The sequence below is a fragment of the Panthera uncia genome, chromosome B4, assembly GCF_023721935.1.
Source record: "Panthera uncia isolate 11264 chromosome B4, Puncia_PCG_1.0, whole genome shotgun sequence".
NCBI lineage: Eukaryota > Metazoa > Chordata > Mammalia > Carnivora > Felidae > Panthera > Panthera uncia.
The window spans coordinates 137,566,224-137,586,547 of NC_064809.1; the positions used below are offsets into that span (position 1 = coordinate 137,566,224).

Consider the following 20,324-nt stretch of genomic DNA (forward strand, 5'->3'; position numbering starts at 1 on the left):
GAGATTATAAAGAAACTTTAAATAAAGGTGTCAGGCATGGAACAGGGCAGTTAGCTAACTCGGCTGGTAGAAAGAAAGTCTCTTCTTGAGGATGTGGGTTCCACCAAGCCCTACGTGGGGCCTGGAGCCTACTTTAAGAAAAAAAAAATTGTAAAAATCTCAGGCATTAAGTTAACATTAACAGCAGCTGTATAAACAGCTGGTCAGCAAATAAAAAAGTAGATTTAGAAAACCAAATCCCCCCAAAAGCATCTGAAAATCACCTTGTCCATTAGTCTGAATGAACAGTCTGAAAACATCAACCAAAAAGGTGTTCAGCCTGGTGACCCTACGCAGCAGGAGAGAGCTGGTGGGTGCCACCTGCCGTGTCCCTGCTGCACTCATGCCCCGCACGGGGGACGACAGGGCCGCCGCCGAGGGCCGCTCTCCTCACACGACGGCCTGCAGCACAGGACCTGACCCCAATGCGCACGGCTTCACCTACATAAAAGGGCCTGAGTTTCTGGGCTCTGCTCTTCAGCAATCTTTGTTTCCTACATAAAAACCTATCCCGGAAGACTCCAGAAAGCAGGAGAAAGGCCAAGTGGTTTCTGGTATCGAAACGCTACAAGGAAAGAGAATGCTAGAAGATCACGTTAGTCACCTTCCACCTGACAAATGGGAGGACGCCGGGGGGGGGGGGGGGGGGGGGCAGGCCAGGCCAGCCCCAAGGGGTGAGGGCCCCAGCACATCTACCCGAGTCCCAGGGTGGTACCAAGGACGTAAGACCCCAAAGAGGCAGGGCTCCCTGCCCCTAAGGCAGGATGCACGGAGGAAACCAGGTCGCAGTGCTGAGCCTCACACCTGCAGCAGCAGGATGGGTGGCGAGAAGCCGTGCCCCCAGCACAGGAGGGGGACTGTGCTGTCCTAAAGCCAGCAGAGAGGAACCAGAGACGCACCTGTGACAGCAGGAGGCACTGCTGGCTCCAGGGCCTGAGAACAAGACAGACAGGAGCCTCGCCCTCCCCCTGCCCACTGACCCTCACCCAAACCAGGATCTCAGGACGGTGAGAACAGGCTCTGGAGGGGGTCGCCATGAAGGTCCCCAGGAAGGTGCCCACAGGGACCCTGCGCTCAAGGCCAGCCCAGAAGAGCCCGGCCGGATCCTCGAAGACTGCCGTGCCCAGCAGCACCCGGGAGGCCAACCTGACGCCCCTCGTCTGCCCGGACGTGAGCGACCTCACCCTCAAACCAGCTCGTCCCGTCCACCCATCTGTCCCCCACCAGGTCAGCCACGGGAGGGAAGGGCTGCCCCTGACCTCCTCCACAGCCCAGCTCAGAGCGGCTGTCCAGAAATACAGACAAAGTTAAACCCTGACATCAAGTATTTCTGAATTTTCAAAACCACGTGAACATCACACCAAGCCCCACATGTTCTGTGCGGAACATTACTGTTCCGGACCCTGCAGAGAAGTCAGCCCCTACAGGGTGACGCAGGAAAGCACCGTCTGGGAGCAAAGGGAGGCAAACGGGGGTGCCTGTGCAAGCCACACGGGGGAGCTTCCGACAACCGTGCCACTAACTCGCCCCCGCAGGCCAAGCCAGGTGCGCTCCAGGGGGTCAACGCTGGAGTCATACAGACTCAAATCCACGCGGTTCCTCATGCCAAGGACGCGAACACTCCCACATGTCATCTTCCTGTCCCTACACACTGATTTCATACGTGGTAGCCCCAGGCCGGTCGCTTCCACTGGCTCACCCGTCCCATGGGCACAAAGCCCCGAAGGGGAACACCAACTCCATTCCCAAAGGGAGGAGGGACACACAGCATGTGATCGAAGCAGCCGTCGCTAACAAAGACCCCCAGTGTGACGTAAGGTTAACCGGGGATCCTGACCCCCAGACCCAAGCGTGTGTGGGATGCACACGGTCCCCAGGGTGGGCAGCACGCTTAAGACACAAGGGATGCATCCACAGCGGTCCGCGACCCCAGTGCACCTCGGGACATTCGCACGGCCGGGCCTCACGTGCACATGCGCCCAGCGTAGCCAAGACTTCAGATTAAGTGGGCCCCCTTCAGTGTACTGGAATGCTCGAGCCAGCACCTCTGCCCCAGCCACGCGGGACCGTCCATGGACGTGACTCGGATGGCGCTGCAGGCACCAGGCACTGGCCCGGACCACCACACCCTCAGAAGGGCATCGGGCCCAAGAAGCACACCCTTCCTTCCCCCAGATGGAAGACGGTCAAGAGCAACCCCACAGAGGCCCAGAATCTTCGATTTAGCTGTGGTTTTCGAAAGCATAAAAAAGATGTTAAGATGCGTAAGGTTTTTTAACCGAGCATTTAAACGTGTTCGTGTTTCACCTTTTCGTGTCACCATAGGATCAGAAAAAGTCCAGATGACGGGCTCCCTAGGGCTGGCCCCATCCCCCAGGCCAGGGGCAGGGGGGTGGAGAGGGACACGCTCGCCCGGGTCTCCGGCCGTGACCAGAGGGAGGATCGGCAGAGACGGGAGGGCCTCTCCCCGGAGGGGAGAGGGCGAACGAGTTGTCTGCGCGCTCCACGGCCGCACGCTCTCCAGGCCGCGGCTCTACCGCACTGGGAGGGACGGGTTCGCACCTGCTACGGCCGAGCAGCCTCCGGGAAGCTGTGGCCCAAGCCCAGAGCACAGCAGAGGGGCTGACTCCAGCCCGGAGAACCCCACCGACCGGGACCCCGGTGGATCCGGTGTCCAACCGCATCCGTGTCCCCTCCGACACACTCAGCCACCCGGCAACCCAGGATCGAGAGAGAGCGAGCGTGCAGACAGCCTCCGAGGTGACGGCAGCATGGCAGCCGCAGCCATCCGGCGTGAATGTGTTGGAAGGACAGTCCCCGCACGTGCCCAGAGGGGCGGACAGGCGACGAGGGGGGCCCGCTCTCTGCTGCGTCCTCCGGGCTTCGCAGCCCGAGGCCAATCGCGGACACAGCTCTTCCCCACTACAGAGCCGCCCGCTCCCCTCAACATCAAGTGCGCCAACCCAAAATTTTGGGCGATGCGCCGAAAAGCCATTTTTGTATTCAATTTATTTTTGTGACATCTCACAGAGCCAATTTCTTACTTTCTAAATTCATTCTCTCAGAACTGCTTCACACTATCAGATGGTTCTACAAACCAAATTTACTAAAATTCAACGGCCTGTTTCATTTTGCTTTTAAAAAGCAACTCCCGGGGCGCCTGGGTGGCTCAGTCGGTTGAGCGTCCGACTTCGGCTCAGGTCACGATCTCACGGTTCGTGAGTTCAAGCCCCGCGTCGGGCTCTGGGCTGATGGCTCAGAGCCTGGAGCCTGCTTCCGATTCTGTGTCTCCCTCTCTCTCTGCCCCTCCCCCATTCATGCTCTGTCTCTCTCTGTCTCAAAAATAAATAAACGTTAAAAAAAATTTAAAAATAAATAAATAAATAGAAAAAAAAAAAGCAACTCCTGGAGCACCCGGGGGGCCCAGTCAGACTCTTGGTTTCAGTTCAGGTCATGATCTCACGGTTTCCTGAGCTGGGGGCCCGCATCGCGCTCTATGCTGGCAGCACGGAGTCTGCTTGGGATTCCTTCTCTCTCCCTCTCTCTGCCCTCCGCTGCTCGCACTGTCTCGCTCCAAAAAATAAATTAAGAAGCTTAAGAAAAAAAAGCAAGCCCCGTTTCTTCTCACTCACCCAGCTTTCCTCTCCTTCCCCGCCCACTGCGGTCACCGCGAAACGGCCTTCAGAGCAAAGCCCTGAAAACGAACCACTCCTTGCACATATCCAAACCCCAACTCCCAGCCCAGCACACAGGCATGCGTCCGAGGGGCCCAGGCCTCACCTCCCGTGGCTCCCACCCGACGTGGCCAGCACGGTAATGACTTCCCTGGGCGTCCCCAACATGTCCAGACACACGAGGTGACACAGACAGAGGAGAGTCGTTCGCACAACCCGCAGCTGAGACAGCCCAGGGCACACAGGGTCCTCCTGCACTTCTAGAAGCGGCCCGGACCGGGGCTCGCGGACGGGGAGCCTGGGGCCTGGGGCCTGACGGGCTGGCAACACGCGCAGCCTCCAGCAGGCGCTGCTCCCGGGGGTCGCAGGGACCGCTCAGCGCATCAGGAGGGCAGGCGACCCTGAGGGCAGACGACCACGTACCTGCTGCGTGCTCCTCTGGGACTGCAGGCTGGACTGGAGTCGCCGCAGCAGGGGGGCGCCGTTCCTCGACAGCCTTTTGAGCAGCCAGTAGCTGTGGGCTCTCTCCACAAACTGCTTCTTCCGCTGAATGGCCACCTGATTCGCAATCCTATTTAATCTAAAACACGGAAAAACTCAGAGTTTAGCTTCAAAGGAGCGCATGAACGTTTCATCGTAGAAACTAGAAACGACGGGGTCGCTCTTCACAGACCGCCGTCCACACCTTCGCGGCCACTCTCAGCCACGCACGCTGCTGTCTCATGCTGTCCCCCGTCTGCTGGGCCCAGCCCGACCTGCAGCCGCCCACAGCCTCCACCCGCTGCTGACTCACTCGAGGGCCTACCAGACCAGACACGGAAATACGCCGAGCAAACCTCTCAGGTCCTTACGCGTTATGTAGGCCACACGTGCCGACCGCATCCAGCGACCGATTAAAACTGTTGCCAAGGGCGGGGGTGAGGGGGGCACGGGTGTCCCCTCCAGTCACCTCAAGAGGGAAAGAGAGGGGACAGCTGGGGGCCAGGGCTGACGGTGGCATCTGCAGGACCGTCGGGAGACAGGACCCTTGCAGGGGCCGTAAAATGCAAAGGGTGTGTGAAAACACTTGTGTGGAGGGAGTGCTCACTTCAAAACCCCCAAAGGCCAGCCAACGCGTTTCCACAGCCCTGTTATCCTTCCTGCTGAATCAAAGCAATGATTCATCAATTTGACTCACAAGGCCATCGAAAGAGAATATAAATTCGGTCATAAACTAAACACTTAATGAAAATACAAATGAAACAAGATGTTCCTCATTGAACACCAAACGTCAAAATGTCAGGACGAAAACGAGAAATTTTAAGGCTGCATTTTTTAGAGAATGCAAATCTAAGTTTTACAAAATAATCGACGACAAAAAGTCAGAACACCCCCAGCTCTGCTGTGTCCAGACCCACAATGGTCTTTCCCTTAAAAACAATGGCTCTACGGGGCACCCGGGGGGCTCAGTCGGCTAAGGGTCCCGCTCTTGGTTTCGGCTCAGGTCATGATCTCACAGTCTGTGGGTTCAAGCCCCACGTCGGGCTCTGTGCCGACAGCATGCAGCCTGCTTGGGATTCTCTCTCTCCTCTCTGCCCCTCCCCCACTCTCTCTCTCAAAATAAATAAACTTTAAAATTAAAAAAAAACAATAGTTCCAGCTCATTTCCAAGACCGTTCCAAATCACGCTGTCGGTCGGCCTCTGTGCCGAGGTGGCGAAGGGCACGCCTCCTGCACGGCTGCCCTCCTCCTGGCGTAAGACCCACACGCCATGCGGAGAACGAGTACCGTGTCGACTGCAAAGCGCGGCTCCAGTGTCTGTCCCACACGGGGACCCGATACCAAGGAACCGGCTTAGGGGACCGGTATCGGGTCCCCGTGTGGGACCCTGTGTCAGACACAGGCCAGGGGCTTTGCCAGAGCGGCCTTGTCAAATCCCAGAGGAAGACACCGAGAGCTTTCTGGGAGCAGATGCAGAACCCGAGCTCGGGTCTGTCCACGGCCTGACCGTGACCACGGGGCCACGGGTCTGCACATTCAAGGACGCTGGGTCTCACGGCCTCAGCAGGAGGCCGGAGGAGGACAGCTGTCGGCAGCAGCCCAGAGCATCTCGGACGTTGCCGAGGGCGCCAGCAGAAGCCTCTGGGGGGCACCTGGATTCTGCTCAAGGCCCTACCCGCAGCGCTCCTCGTCCGCAGGTGGGGTTGTGCAGTCCCGGGCACCCCGTGGGTGCCGTCTTGGGCGGGGTCTTTGCTTCACCACCCTTAGCGGAGGCACGATCCGATGCAGTGAGGTGCACGGACCGGACGGACACAGTTCAGAGGATCTGTACATACGCAGACAGGTGTTCTGACACAAGCACACGCTCCGTTATTTCAACGGTCAAACGAGGCAACGTAAATAAGAGTATTTCTTAACAGAAAGAAACGCTGTTTAACAACAGCTTATGAAGATTCTGAACTTCACGAAACAAGCCGCCAGACTCAAGATTTCTGAGCCACAATCAGCTCACAGACCTGAGCAACAAGGCTTTGATGAAAACCTATCACAAGGCGTCCCAGGGTATTTGCCGAAAAACCGCAATCTGAGCGGATTCTGCTTCACGAGCTCCAAGTCCCAAAGAAGCAGGGCAGGCGTGGGGCACCGAGGCAGCGGCACAGGCACCCAGCACGTGCCTCCTAGGACGCAGCGGGGCCAGCCCCGAGCAGACCCCCCTCGGGCCTGCACCCGGCGAGCCCCCGGCCCCACAACCGGCGCACAGCAAGTGGAGGGCGGAGGGACGCGCTAAACCACACGAGAAACGCTCCCCACGCAAGCCTGCAAGGGACGGGGCCCCCCTCCCTCAACAGTGGAACTCCGAAGGGAAAGAGACCAAAAGGGGCCGTTACGAGAGGAGAGACAGAAAGGACTCGTGTGACTTTGAAAGCACAGCACAGCCTGGGGTTCAGAAAGAGGGTAAGAAGTTGAGTACCACACGGGTGAAGACAGGGGTAGACCCGGGGACAGGAAGGGGTTGCGGGAAGGGCTGGGGGGCTGCTCTGTCTTCTCCAGCACACGGTGGTAACAAGGGTGTCTACCCTGTAATTATGCACTTGTTTTATGTTTCTTTCTTGTTTTGTTTTTTACTCTGAATATTGTTTTAAGAAATCTGGTATTTGGCAAGGGGGCATCAAAAGGATCAAAAGTTTGATCTTCTCAAGCCTTTCTGAACAGATCTCATACACAACGTGCCTCCAGATGAAAGATAACCAGGCTTCTGGAAAAACTGAGGGAGGACCCAACGAAGGGCAGATGACGAAACATCAGCTTAAAGTGAGCACCTCGGGGGTGCCTGGGTGGCTCATTCAGTTGAGCATCGACTTCAGCTCAGGTCATGATCTCACAGTCCCTGAGTTCGAGCCCCACGTCGGGCTCTGTGCTGACGGCTCGGAGCCTGGAGCCTGCTTCGGATTCTGTGTCCCCCCCCCCCGCCCCACCCTTGCTTGTGCTCTGCCTCTCTCTGTCTTTCAAAAATAAATAAATGTAATAAAAAAAAATTTGTTTTAAATAAATAAAGTGAGCACCTTGCTACGATAAAACTGCTCTTACACCATCTACTTACGTATGTGACCAGGAAGCAGACTCCCGTCCACGGTAGCGGGAAGCAGGAACAGAATTAAGGGAGAGCGTGTCTCATCGGAGCAGGAAGGACATCCCTCCATGAAACACCCAGTCACCTCAGCCCATTTCCTCAGAGCTGCGCCCAGCACATACCGCTCACGGAAGAATCCCGCTGAAGCGCGTGCTGGCAGACGCGACGCCAGCCGATCAGGAAGAAACCTCCACGCTCGAGGCCCGGCGACAACCACGGGACGGCAGTCACCCTTGGCGGGAAGATACCGACACACGAGGCCCGATGACCCAGGTTCCACTGAACTCACTTTCAGAAATAATGAGCCTCGTAACACGCGCCTACGCTGAATATGCCAGGTGACACCTCTCTGCTGTTCGCTCTTAGGGTGAAAACGCTGGATTTCAACTCAAAAACGTGGACGGCACTACAATGCTCTTCAGAACTATTTTGGCGGGTGATACGCCTCAGAAAGGAGAAAGGCTGACCCATAAGGCGCGAAGCACCCGGCTGGGGGATGTGCCCGGCGGCCCGGCCAGCACAGGAGGGCCTGGGCACGGCATGAGGGCGCACAGGGCAGGGGAGCCGGGACCCGGTCAAAGTGCCAATCGTGGCAACGGATGTGGGAAAAGCACCCGCAGGAAAACACAGCTCCCCAAAACAGAGCGGAAGCACGCAGACGACCTCAGCACGATCGCAGTACTGATTTTAGGAACGGAATTGACAGTTTCACATTTTCCTCCCGCCCCCAAAAGAAAAGGAAAGCAGACAGTTTTTCAGAAGAGCTCGGCCACTGGAGGACCAGGCAACGCAGCCCCTGCCGACAGCCGGGGGCGAGGGACGCGGACATCCCGACACAGGGACGCAGGGCAAGGCAGAGGCCCGGCTCACGGGCGAACACACTCACGAAACAGAAACGACGCAGCAAACCGGGTCCGTTCGGGTATAAAATGACACCGCCCACCACGAGCAAGGGGGTCTGTCCCAGGAAGCCAGTGTGCTCTTGAGATTACAAGTTCTATCAGGACTCACACAGCGACAGACTCGAGGGCAGAACATGACGATCTCAACAGGTGCGGAAAAGCAGCAGGTCAACCACCACCCACGACCCAAGACTCACAGTGAGGGGCGGGGCGGGGCGAGGGGCCCGCCGGCAGGGCTGGGAGAGGCTCCTCCCCAGACCCGGAGCGACAGGCACGCAGGGAGATGCTTCCCAGGATGGGAACCAAGACCAAGAAGCCCACCCTACCGGCTCCCGCGAGAACAGCGAGAGGCAAACGAAGGACCGGAAGTGCAAGCCTTCCCGAGGGAAGAAAAGTGTAAAACGTCACTGAGCGGCATCGAGGAAGACTTCCGCGGAGACGCTCAACGATCAGCAGTGCTGGCAAGAGAAGGACGAGGCATAAGAAATACACAGATCGCCTCCAAACCGGTCTGCACCCTCCGTGGAATTCCCAAATCCCGAGGGGCTCCGTCAGGAAACCTGACAAGATGCCTCCAAACCATGCAGGAAGGAACCACAGGTGACCAAGAGCCACACTCGCATCTGAAGAGCCTGCCCTGGAGCCGCAGGTGGCCGAGGGAGCCGCCCGCCCACCGGAGGAAACTGGCCCGGGGCTGGCAGAGCCGCCCGCCCACCGGAGGAAACCGGCCCGGGGCTGGAAGAGCTCACGGACCTCTCGGGAAAGGAGAAATTACTCAACGGCGAGCGAAAACTCAGCTCTCCACGGTGACGAATCGAGCCACACATATACCTCGTTAAGAAACGCACCCCCAAGTGACTGAAGACGTGGACTGAGAGACACAGATCCGACAGGTGGCCCGGGCCTCGACGGACGTGCTGGGACACGTCGGGGAACTGGCCGCCCTGGGCGCTGACCCCCTGCAGGGAGGCCAAGCACAGCCAAGATACAGCCAACAAATCAGGAGACTGGTCAGCGCTGGGGCCAGAGGAGACAGGAGGGACATGGACAGGGAAGCCGTGTGGAAGCTTTTAGAAGAAAACCCCGAGGTCTCCAGGGAAATGAAGGGTTATTTAAACAAGATATGACGGCACAAACCATAAAATAAAGCAAATACACACCGATGGAAAATAAAAGTCAAACCCTTGTAAAGTGCCAGGACCGAGGCAAGCATGTCCGCTCCAACCCCCTCAAATCAACTCCGGGCTGGCGGACCTGGTCTGCACCGAAGTCAGATAAAGACCGGAAAAACCAACGGGTGGCAAAGCCTGCTCACACCGTCATCTTCTCAGACGCTGTCCACAAAAATAATCTAATAAACCACAACATATTATACTAATCCAAAAGAGTTAAAAACAAAAACAAAAACAAAAACAAAAACAAAAACAAAAACAAAAAAACAAAAACCTGGACCTATACAAACAGCAAAAACACAGCTAATTGGAAAAAACACACTACTGGGGCACCTGGGGGCTCATTCGGACTCTTTTTCGGCTCAGGTCATGATCTCACAGTTCACGGATTTGAGCCCCACATCGGGCTCTGTGCCGGCAGCAAGGAACCTGCTTGGGATTCTCTCTCCTGCTCGCTCTGTCTCTCTCTCTCAAAAAATAAACTTAAAAAAAAACCACACTACATTTTTTATGAGAACACCATGAACTCCCCCAAGACATTAAAGCAGCCCTGGTGAGGCAGCGAGGCAGGCCTGCTCGTGTCTACGGGAGACCAGTGGCACGGAGTCCAGGCTTCAGCAGGGACGTGGCCATCCCGAGAAGTTAGGCCTGGACCCGCACGTGGGGAGGGTACTGAATAACAAGTGGGCCGGCCCTACGCGGATCAGGGTTCAGCAGCGATATGGTGTCCTTGTCAGGCAGGATGGCCAGAGGTCCAAGGACGGGACATGAGCGCCGGAAGCCGTCAGAACTGGCCCCGGTGACCAGCCGGGAAGGACTCGTACTTGGGGGAAGACCCAAAACCAGACCCCATCGCCCCCAACATTAGGCTGCAGGAGGGTTCCCTGCTGGAGGACGTCCAGGGGTGGGGAGGGAGTCCTCAGGCCAGACCCGGGACGAGACGGTAAAAGTAAAAAAGTTCAGTTCATCAAGACACCAGCACGTCACGGTCGTGTTCTTAAGAATTCTTACCTGTTCTCTACACGGACGTGTTAATGGATGAAACGAGATGACCGGGGTCTGTCTCCAAACGATGGGAAGGAAGAGACAGGCAAGGGTGGCCGCGAGTACAGTGACTGTTGGGGGCAGGCTCTCCCTGCTCTGCAGATTTCCAAATTTGAAAAGACTTTTTACAGACAAGGGCACCTGGATGGCTCAGTCGGTTTAGCATCCGACTCTGGCTCAGGTCATGATCTCAGGGTTCAAGGTTCGAGACCCACACCAGGCTCTGTGCTGACAACTCAGAGCCTGTCTTGGATCCCCTGTCCCCTCTCTCTCTGCGCCTCCCCTGCTCACACTCTCTCCCTCAAAAATCAGTAAACGTTTTTAAAAAAAAACTTTTTACAGACCTAAATAAGAATGAGAAGTCAAGGGAAAGAGAAGTGGAGATCCGCGATGAGCACAGCGTAGCCGCCTCGCCACGCAGGCCTCCACGGCCACACGCACGCGCGCAACCCCCACCGTCCCCGCAGGCTGCAGCCGAGAGGACACACCAGCTCGCACCAGTCCCCAAAAACGCCTGGCTCTGAAGCCAGCCAAGAGAACTCCCACACCAGCAGCGTGGTCGTCCGTGATGCCACCCACCCACCTCCAGACCCAGGGTGACACCAAAATATGAGACGCACGACAGCACTGTGTTCAAAGTCAGCGTGTAAATCAGCAGCAGACCACATATGCACAAGCACACCAAGACCAGAATACGGACCGGAGGAAGTCACCCCGATTCACAGTAAGTGGCTGCCATGAGGGGCGGAAGTGGAAGGGCCCAAAGGGACTTGGAAGTGTTCCTTTAACGGCATTTTTTTTTCAATGCTACATTTGATAAACACGCGTGTCAGTCTCCACTTTTCTTTTAATTATTTTTAATGTTTATTTCTGAGAGAGAGAGAAGAGAGACAGAGCATGAGCAGGGGAGGGGCAGAGAGGGAGGGAGACACGGAATCCGAGACAGGCTCCAGGCTCTGAGCCGTCAGCAGAGAGACAGACGTGGAGCTCGAACTCATGAACCACCGGTTCATGACCTAAGCCGAAGTCAGACGCTTAACCGACTGAGCCACCCAGGTGCCCCTCTCATTTGGTTTTAAAACTTTTTATATAAAAACTGTGGGAAACAAAAAAAATGCAACTAAAAAGCTCCAGGTGGCAGTCACTGAAAGCCGGTGCTCGTGACGCCCTGGGGCCATCCCTGAAGAGTCTGATTTTAGGTCCCACCCTCCCAAAGAACACAGTCTTGAGTCCTTACAAGGGACACAACTCACTTTTGCAACAGCTCAGAGGTCAAATGGAGGTCAAGGTGGCAAGAGTGAAATCCAACCCCTGTGACCTGCAAAGGCCAGAAGTTGCCTTGGGAGGGAAGTGGTTCTGCACCATGTGGCTCCCAGGAGAAGCTCCTGCACGGTTCAACACAGGTCAAGACCCTTCTCGGGACCCCTTCGCAAAGCCCAGAAATGGCTGGGGCGCATGTGTCACCCAAGGTCACGGTGAGGTGGCCGTCTGCAGCTAACTAACCAAGAGCCGAGTTCCCCAAGGTCAGGCTGCCAGTGACAGCCAGCTGGGCCACCCACCAGATGCTCCCCTCCCACCCATCCAGGTCCTGCTGGACAGACCTCTGAAATCACAAGGTCAGGAGAGGGGAAGGAGCCCACTGATGAGAAACTGGAGGGCTGAGGTGGTCGACTCCGGGCCTCCTGGGGAACAGGACCAACAGGCGGGACCCTGGGCCAGTGCGAAGAGGTACCGGGCAGCTGGCGCCACTTCCAAGGGCCTCCCAGACCTCAGGCCGCGAGCCGGGAGAACACAAAAGCAGAAACTGTCCCGTGGAGGCTCCAGCAACACCTTGGTCACTGAGAAGCGGGGGATGTCACTACCTCCGGGGGGAGGGGGGGCACACGGCACCTCCACGGACACCAGACAAACCCAGAACAATGCTCACTGGCTCTGCGAAGGCACAAGGGCTGTCTTCTCCAAAAATGGCCAGTCTCAGAACCTTCGAGTAGCTCCGGAAGCATCCAGATCACAGCCGGCCAGCCTGACCGGGACGGGGCCCGAATGGAGGACAGGGAGGCTACGGCGAGCCTCACCATGTGCTCGCCCGGAGGCCGGCCCTGTCCCGGCACACACGTGCGGACACGTGGGCCACCTCTGTGTACAGGGTGAACCCTGGGATTTGAGTGTCTCTCTCCTTCTTATTTTTGTAGCATTTTATAAATTTAGAGCTATTTCCAAATAAAAAACCGAAATGATGACCCCCAACCCGACCCAGTCTCCACGTGTGCCTGTGGAGAGCGCGCCATTGTGAGGCCCCATCAGCAGTCCTGACACCATCCGTCCACCTGCCGCGGTGAACGGGTCCGGACTCGGCGTGCGCACCGTTCACGTTTTGCACTTTATCAGCCTAGGTGACACCCAGGCTGCGGCAGTGGTGACACTGGGTGGCATTCGTCCACGGCTAGTATTAAAGAAAACTTCTAAAAAGTTTCAATCCTGTTTCTGCCCAAAGTGAGCAAACACAAGGCATGTGAACGGAAAGGACCAAAGTCGCTACTCCGGCTGGTTCTTCCCACGGACTGAGCGCCTGCTCTGCAGGCCCGGGACGCTGAGGGAGAGACCCAGGCCCCGAGAGACGGCGAGGACGCACGCGCAGAGCACAGCAGCTCCCTGCAGAGACCACCACCGAGCAAGGCACCCAGGACGAGGGCCAGCGAGGCAGGGGCCGCACAGGGCACAGGCCGAGGTATCCAGACGCTCGGGTGACCGTGGACCGCGGCCCGCAGCGCTGCCCTCGCGAGCACAAGGTGCTGGAACACCTGCCCACACGCCGCGAAACACCGAGTCCCCACCAGAACTCTTCCCACCCGCCCCAGCAACGTGGTCAGAACCAGTCTGCACGGCAGCCGCAATCCTGCCTCCCGGGAAGAGCACCCTCCGCAGGCTGCGGCGCCCGGAGCCGGGGGGAAGCCGCACCCCGGGGCGGACGTACTCGCGGGATGAGACGCCCAGCGCCTCCATCCGAATTCACCTCCAAGGAAAGCGGGGAAGTCCACTTCGTGAAGTCACGGCGGGTGGGAACGAGAATATTCGAAGAGCACGTGGGAAGCCCACCACCGTGGCGCTTTCTCGGCGTGCCAGCTTCCGAGCGGCGGGGGGCAAAGACGACCACCCTGCTTTTCCATGTAGCGTTCGATTCACAAACCAAACGCTTCGCTTTCCGGTCTGGTTCTCGGTGCTTCTCTCCAGAGCAGCTGCTGCTTTAGACACCATGCAGGCCCTTCCCCCGAGGACCCCGACGCCCCCGATGCCGGCAGGGGCACCGTGACCTGCCTCCGGCACCACGTCCAGGAGGCAAACCCAGGGGCGGGCCCGTGCAGCTGTGGGGTGGCCAGAGCAGGGCCTCCACCTGCCCGGAAGGGCCGAGCCACCCCCTCCCTCACTTCCCCAATCCACAGCCCAGCAGAACTTTTCTAACTTATAGTCACGCTAAGGGCCAGAAACGTGGGGAAAAAAAGACATACAAAACTCAAGTCCGGACTTTCCACAGTTCTATTCAGCAAACATAAAATTCCTCGGTCGAATGGCTACTAAGCATTCACTCTCCCATTTCTGTCCTCACCCGGTGTCTGAGGGCGCAGCACCCTCCGGGAAATCGGGCTGTGGACCCGATCCTCCCTCCACCCTTCTCGTTGACTCAGGTAACTCACTAGGGGCGCACGTGCCCCGAGCAACGCACACGTAAACGACCCAAGTGGCCGAGAGGACCAGGCTAACGTCCGGACCAACACAGCACATCAGCCTCTGCTCGTTAGAGGCCACTCTCCTCCACATATAAAGAGCGACTCCCACCAAAGGGCAACAAGAGAGAATTACCAGCTCTGGAGCTTTGGGGCAACTCAGTGAGTCCCTGACCGCCCCCCCACCTGCACCCTCGCCTCACAAGCCTCAACCGGTCCCTCCCTCCCCCACGAAGCAGCGAGGAACGGAGGAGGGACCAGAGAAGGATCTAATCGGAAAAGCGGCTACTCAAGAGCTAGAACAGCACAGCCAAGACGCTGATCGTTCTCGGAAGGGAAGGCAAAAAGGGAGGGGAGTGGGATTTCGCGCACGCCCCCAGGAACGGGGGCCACCAGACCGGCCACACCGTGGGCCACGGCAGGATCAGCGCAGCGGCTGGCGAGCCCGGGCCACCCCAGCACCTGCCCCGACCACCCACAGGGTGGTCCAACAACAGCTTACCAACCGGCCGAGGGCGACCAGAAGACCTTCCAAGGATGGTGCTGTGGCCCAAAACATCAAGGTCGCCCAGCAGGTCTGGGCGATCCACACGGCAAGGCCACGAATCTCTCCCCAGCCACATCTTTTATCTCTACTCCAAACCGAAACCAATTTTATTCCTAAATTAAGAAAAGAAACAAACAGGGGCCAGACTACACTTTCAGTACGTGGTTTACTAACTACATCACCCGCTTTCAAAGATTCACATCCGAAGCCGGCATTTTGTCCGTCGGGCTGGTCACCCAGGACCTGCGAGCGCCCACATTTTCCAACTGGAAATGCTTTCTCCTGCAAGTGGCCCCGCAGCCCCACAGGCCAGCCCCTCCTCAGCACCGCTCATCAGGAGCGGGCAACCACGAGGCGCTGGGCACGGCCAAGGGAGACCAGACCCTTCTGGATTCTCAATTTGTTAGGTCACGTGGCTTCCCTTTCATTTACTTCCATTACAGCAAACGCTAAGACCCGGGGCTCTTCCACAGAAGCTCTGGACGCAAATCTCACACTCTCTGCCCCACAGCTAGAAACGCAAGTGAAATGGTTTTTTAAAAGTCCAGCTGACTGATCTGCAAAGACACACCTTGGTTTCAACAATGCGTTTCCTCCGGATAAGAAGGACGAGCAGTTTTGGTCACTTCTGTCTGAATCTGATTCTACGAGAAGTATGTGCTGCTCTAGAAGACTTCACTTGGGGGGGGAAAAAAAAAGCGCACCTCTAACTCTTAATACAAAGTAAGTGCCTAGAGTCTTGGGATCGAACAGCACTCCAACGTGAGGTCCCACTGCCCCTTACAACCGAACCGGTGAGCTCGACGAAACTCAGGACCCGTTAAAACCACATTACGATGTCCAATCGCAACGTGCCGGTGTTCCCACCGCAGATACGCAGAAGCACGACACCAAAAGCTACCCTTCAATATGCTGAACGTTCTACTTCTCAACAACTGAAACACCCGCGAGTCTGTCACACGCTCAATTTGTGAGATGCGCAGGTTCGATCCCCACGCGACTCACTCACCAACGATCCGCAGTCCAGCAACAACAGGTACCCCACAAGCTGCTCTCAGGGGCGGACTTCATCACCTCAACGCTTCGCTTCCTTCACCGAAGGGTTTTAAAGCCCTCGTGCCCTATTATCAAGCGTGCTGCAGCCTCAAAGCTCAAGGAGCGTCTGAGCGAGGGGTCTGCTGTCCCACCCTCAGGCTCTGGCCTAAGACCAAACGACTTACCTCACATTCCGAACGAAGTAAGAGCGAGTCGGCAGCAGGAGGAGGAGCAAGGAGGAAACAAGGGCAGGGACCAAAGTGGGCACAGCTGGGTGGGGACTGGCCTCTGTGACACGTGTAAGAGCAAGGCCAAGGGCCTGACCCCACTACCACCCCCCCCCCCCCAGCGCCCCCCCCCCCCACCGCTGCGATCCTCAACCACTGCAGACTGCTCTGTTGGAGAGCCCTACACGGACCGGGCAACATCCACACCGCGAAGGAAATGGTCAGGAAACCCAGAAAGGCTGTCACAACAGGAAGGAGACCAGCGCCTCCCTCCGTGAAGCTCCGGTCAGCCCCACTCTGATCTCCGCGCCTGTCTTACCCTCCTTCACTTTACGACAGATTCATTTTAAACGCTACAAGGTTCTCGGGGGCTTTGGGTGGCTCGCCGGTTGAGCATCCTGAGTCTTCGTTTCGGCTCAGGTCACGAGCTCATGGTCCGTGAGACTGAGCCCCGTGTCAGGCTCTGCTCAGACAGCGTGGGGTCTGCTTAGGATTCTCATTCTCTCTCATTCTCTCGGTCTCTCTCTCTCAAAATAAGTAAACGTTAAAAAATAATAATAAAGGGTGCCTGGGTGGCTCAGTCGGTGAAGCGTCCAACTTTGGCTCAGGTCGTGATCTCGCAGTTCCTGAGTTCGAGCCCCACGTCGGGCTCTGCGCTGATGGCTCAGAGCCTGGAGCCTGCCTTGGATTCTGTGTCTCCCTCTCTGTCTGCCCCTCCCCTGCTCGTGCTCTGTGTCTCTCTCAAAAATAAAAACAAAGGTTAAAAAATAAATAATAATAACAAAGCCAAATAAAGCGCCACAAGGTTCTCCAACTCAGTGGGGAAGCGGAGCGAGGACCGGCATCTTACCGCGTCAAAGGTGGTGACCGCACCCGCAGTGCTCGGGGCCCCCGACCCTAATTACTGCAGTCAGCGTGGCCCTGGGCTCCCCGAGCCCCGCGTGGCAGGGACCAGCGGAGGGCCACGTAAGCAGAAGGCGCGAGATCCTCTGACACAGCCGCGCCGCGCCCTGGCCGCCCCTCCGGCCTCCTCCTCTATCCCACGCTGGCACGCACTTACCTCTGAGGGGGGATATACGGGGCGCACACGGGCGGCAGGACCGCACAGGGCTCACTCAGCGTCTTCTTCGCCTTTTTCGCTTTCTTCCTGACCTTGGACGTGGACCTGACCGTTTTGACGGAGCTCTCTTTTCGACAGACACCGTTTTTCATCTCCACCTCCCCGTAAATGTTCAGAGGCCTCCGCGTACAGCCCGGGGGCGTGTGGGCGTCACAGTAAGCGGTCTTCCTGACAGAGAAGGTCGTGGCGCCGCCCGCGAGTTCCTTCACGGGCTCCATCTTCATGTAGAGGCCGGCCCTCTGGGCGCACGTCACGTGGAAGGCCGTGTAGCAGTTTGCCTTGTGGCACTGGATGCAGGCGCCCACGCCCTTCTGCTTGCAGAGGTAGCACGTCAGTTTCCACCGGGCCGGGGGGATGTTCCTCACGCCGTCGATGGGCTCGATGAACACCGTGTTGGCAAAGCCCACCTCCGGGATCCACAGGGCGCACACCACGTGGCCCCAGCGGTCGTCGTCTGTCTTTTTGAAGGCACCTCCCTTGTTCGGGCAGAGCACGCAGTCGGCGGGCCGGGCCCGGGACTGCAGGCAGTGTCGGCAGAGCCACTGGCCCTCGGGGATGTAGGGCACCCCGTAGCACTCCTGGTGCACGGCCAGGTTGCACATGTCGCAGAAGAGGATCACGTTGCTGTTCTGGCACTCGCCGTCCATGCAGATGCAGCACACGGCGTCTTCGTCGATCAGGGACTGCTGCTCCCCCTGCTTCTGGTTCTCGCAGTAGGACTCCTTCTCGAAGCGGTCCATCAAGAACTCGAACACGCTCTGCGACACGGCCGACACGCAGTCGCCCTTGCGCTTCTCGTTGACGATCTCCAGCCAGGCGTAATCCTCCTCGTCCATGTCGTACTCCACCTCGTTGTCCAGCTCCTCGGCCGACTTCTCGATGAACTTGTAGTACACCGGGGGCCTCCTGGGGGCGGACGGCGGGCTGTACTCCACGATCCGCACCTTGGGCTCGGGAAGCGCGCTGGCCGAAGCCAGCGTGCCGTGGGCACTGGGGAGGGCTTCATTTTTCTTTTTGACTCGGTTGTTTTTGTGGCGCTTAGTTCTTAAGCACACCGGTGGCCTCTCGCTATTTTCTTTATTGCTGTTGCATTCGCTCATTTCTTGAGCCGTGAGGTCATCTTCCAGTATGATCTCCAGGGGATCAAAAATACTGATCCGATGGAGGCGCCCCTCGATCTCTATCTCAACCATCCTCTGGGCCTGCGCGTAGGTCAGGGTCTCTCGCGTGGGGGAGTGCTTAGTACTGCACGGGGAGGAAGGGTGTCTCGCTGCAGCGCCGCGATGACATCGTCCTTTCCTCCTCATTTGGTACTGACTCCCTAAAACAGAGGGAAAGGCCAAGTTAGCTCCGTGCAGAAGACACAGGACGAGAAAACCACCAGACGCGCCGGGGGCAGAGCTAACCGACCAACCCAAGCTCAATCAAAACGAAACTCCCAGCTAACACCTCTCTGCGGAGTCCCAGATCACTCGTCCCCGGGACTCACGATCGTGTCCGACAACCTTCCCCACCAGGTCCCTCCCAGACCAGAGGAGAGGATGAGGAGTGAGGAGGGGCCTCTGAGAGGGACAAGAGCCTCTGGGCCGCCCTGTGATTCCCACAGCTCGCCGAGCACCTTCCTGGACCCAGCTGACAGGTCACCACGATGACTGCAACATCCCTCACGAGTAGGGAGCCCCAGCCCTGAGCCCAGAGAAGCCCACACACAGGGACGGGACGGACCCCAGCAGGCGCCAAAGGCAGGACAGCAAGGCAGGCGTGCTCGGCGGCTCCTTCGCCCCTGACCAGCACTCCCCTTCGCAGGGTCTTCCCCTGCAGCCCAGTGCAACAGCCCCGCTGGGTGCCGGGAGCCTAGGCGGTGACAGCACAGAGCACAGCCGTCCGTCCTCTCCATGACGCGCCCTCCACACCCACGTGGAGATACAGGGTGACTCGAGCACATCGGGACCAGAGAGAGGAGCCCCGTACTGGTCTGGGGGGCCGACCTCACCCGGGGAGGCCCCCGCCCAGCTTCCAGAGTGACCACCACAGAAACCCCCGCAGCCCAGCCAGCCTGCCCCGCCCCCACAAGGCCACTCCTCAGCTGCCGCCCCAACGGTGGCACCGGGCCGTGCCCTCCTCGTCCTCCGGCACACCCAGACGAGACGTGCCATATACCACAGGGGGCACCTCTGCCCTCGCGCCACACTGAGGGCCGCCCCTGAGAACCACACGCTGCCCGGGGAACCCCCACCCCGGGGTGGCCGGCAGGGGCTCAGGTGCCTGAAATCTTGGCCTCGGAGCTCTAGGAGAACTTGCTCTTCTCAGACAGAGCTCCACCCTCCGACTCAGTAACCGAGTCTATTTTCAGTCTCCCTCATGTGAAGACTCCGGGGTCTGGACCACCACCCGCCAAGCCAAGTGTCACCTTGGGAAATGATGCCGAGGACCGAGGACTCCTCCCTCCAAACAACTACACTGTACTGACAGGAAGCAAAATGACTTTAAGCGACTGGCTTACAAATGAACATTCCACAGTGGAGCCCCAGGCCCACTGCTACACACGCCAAGACTGGGAAAGCCGGCACGGGGGCACCCCCGGGACCTGACTGCCTCAAGGCAGCCTAGCTGATCTTCCGGAAAAGTCCTCAAGGAGCACTTGGTAAGCCCCAAAAGGCAATCCCAGCGAACCCTAAATGCGCTTTTTAAGACAGACCCTTCTGATCTTTGTCAAATACAAACCCACGTTTTACGTTGAAATTTAACAAGAATTCCCTGCAAGGGCAAGCCCGGAAAACACTCTGGCCGGCCAAAACCCAACTCACCTGCGTGGCAGGGGTCTCCAGGCGCCCACTCAACCCCGGGCCCCCAGAAATGAGCCACAAAGTCACCGACCAGCCAGTCCTGCACCAGCAGTGCCCTCGGAAGGGGGCTGGGTGCAGCCCCCGGGGTGTCAGCACGGAGGGGACCCTAATGCCCCCCGGGACGGACGTCATTACTTTAATTTTTACATTAATGCACGTCATTACTGAGATGGGGTCACGGGGTCCAAGTGACAACCGGCTACTCAGCGGATTAAAAGCAAACACGTAATTTTCTCCTCGCCGCCAAAGTACCAGGTAGCTCTATCTGTAACCAGCCTCCACAACCCACGCTCTCCCGATGGGCCCCTCAAGCACTCTGCACACGAACTTCGCCTAACAACGGTCACGGCAGCTCCAGCGTCTGAAGATGGAACCGTGACGGGGAA

General features: G+C 57.9%; 1 protein-coding gene across 3 annotated transcripts in view; it reads right to left on the minus strand.

The window, feature by feature from the left end:
- The window catches only part of BRD1 (bromodomain containing 1), a 31,885-nt gene extending 12,836 nt beyond the window's left edge, over window positions 1-19,049 (minus strand). For 2 of the 3 annotated variants that reach the window (XM_049626553.1, XM_049626552.1), the window contains exons 1-2: window positions 17,033-19,036; window positions 4,137-4,293 (exon numbers count right to left, since the gene is read on the minus strand). In XM_049626553.1, the coding sequence (XP_049482510.1) occupies window positions 4,137-4,293; window positions 17,033-18,399 (1,524 nt within the window). In that variant the 5' untranslated portion in view covers window positions 18,400-19,036. Of the gene's footprint in view, window positions 1-4,136; window positions 4,294-17,032 lie in introns of all 3 variants that reach the window. The other variant, XM_049626551.1, reaches the window with a different exon arrangement.
- Between the last annotated feature and the right edge of the window lie 1,275 nt (window positions 19,050-20,324).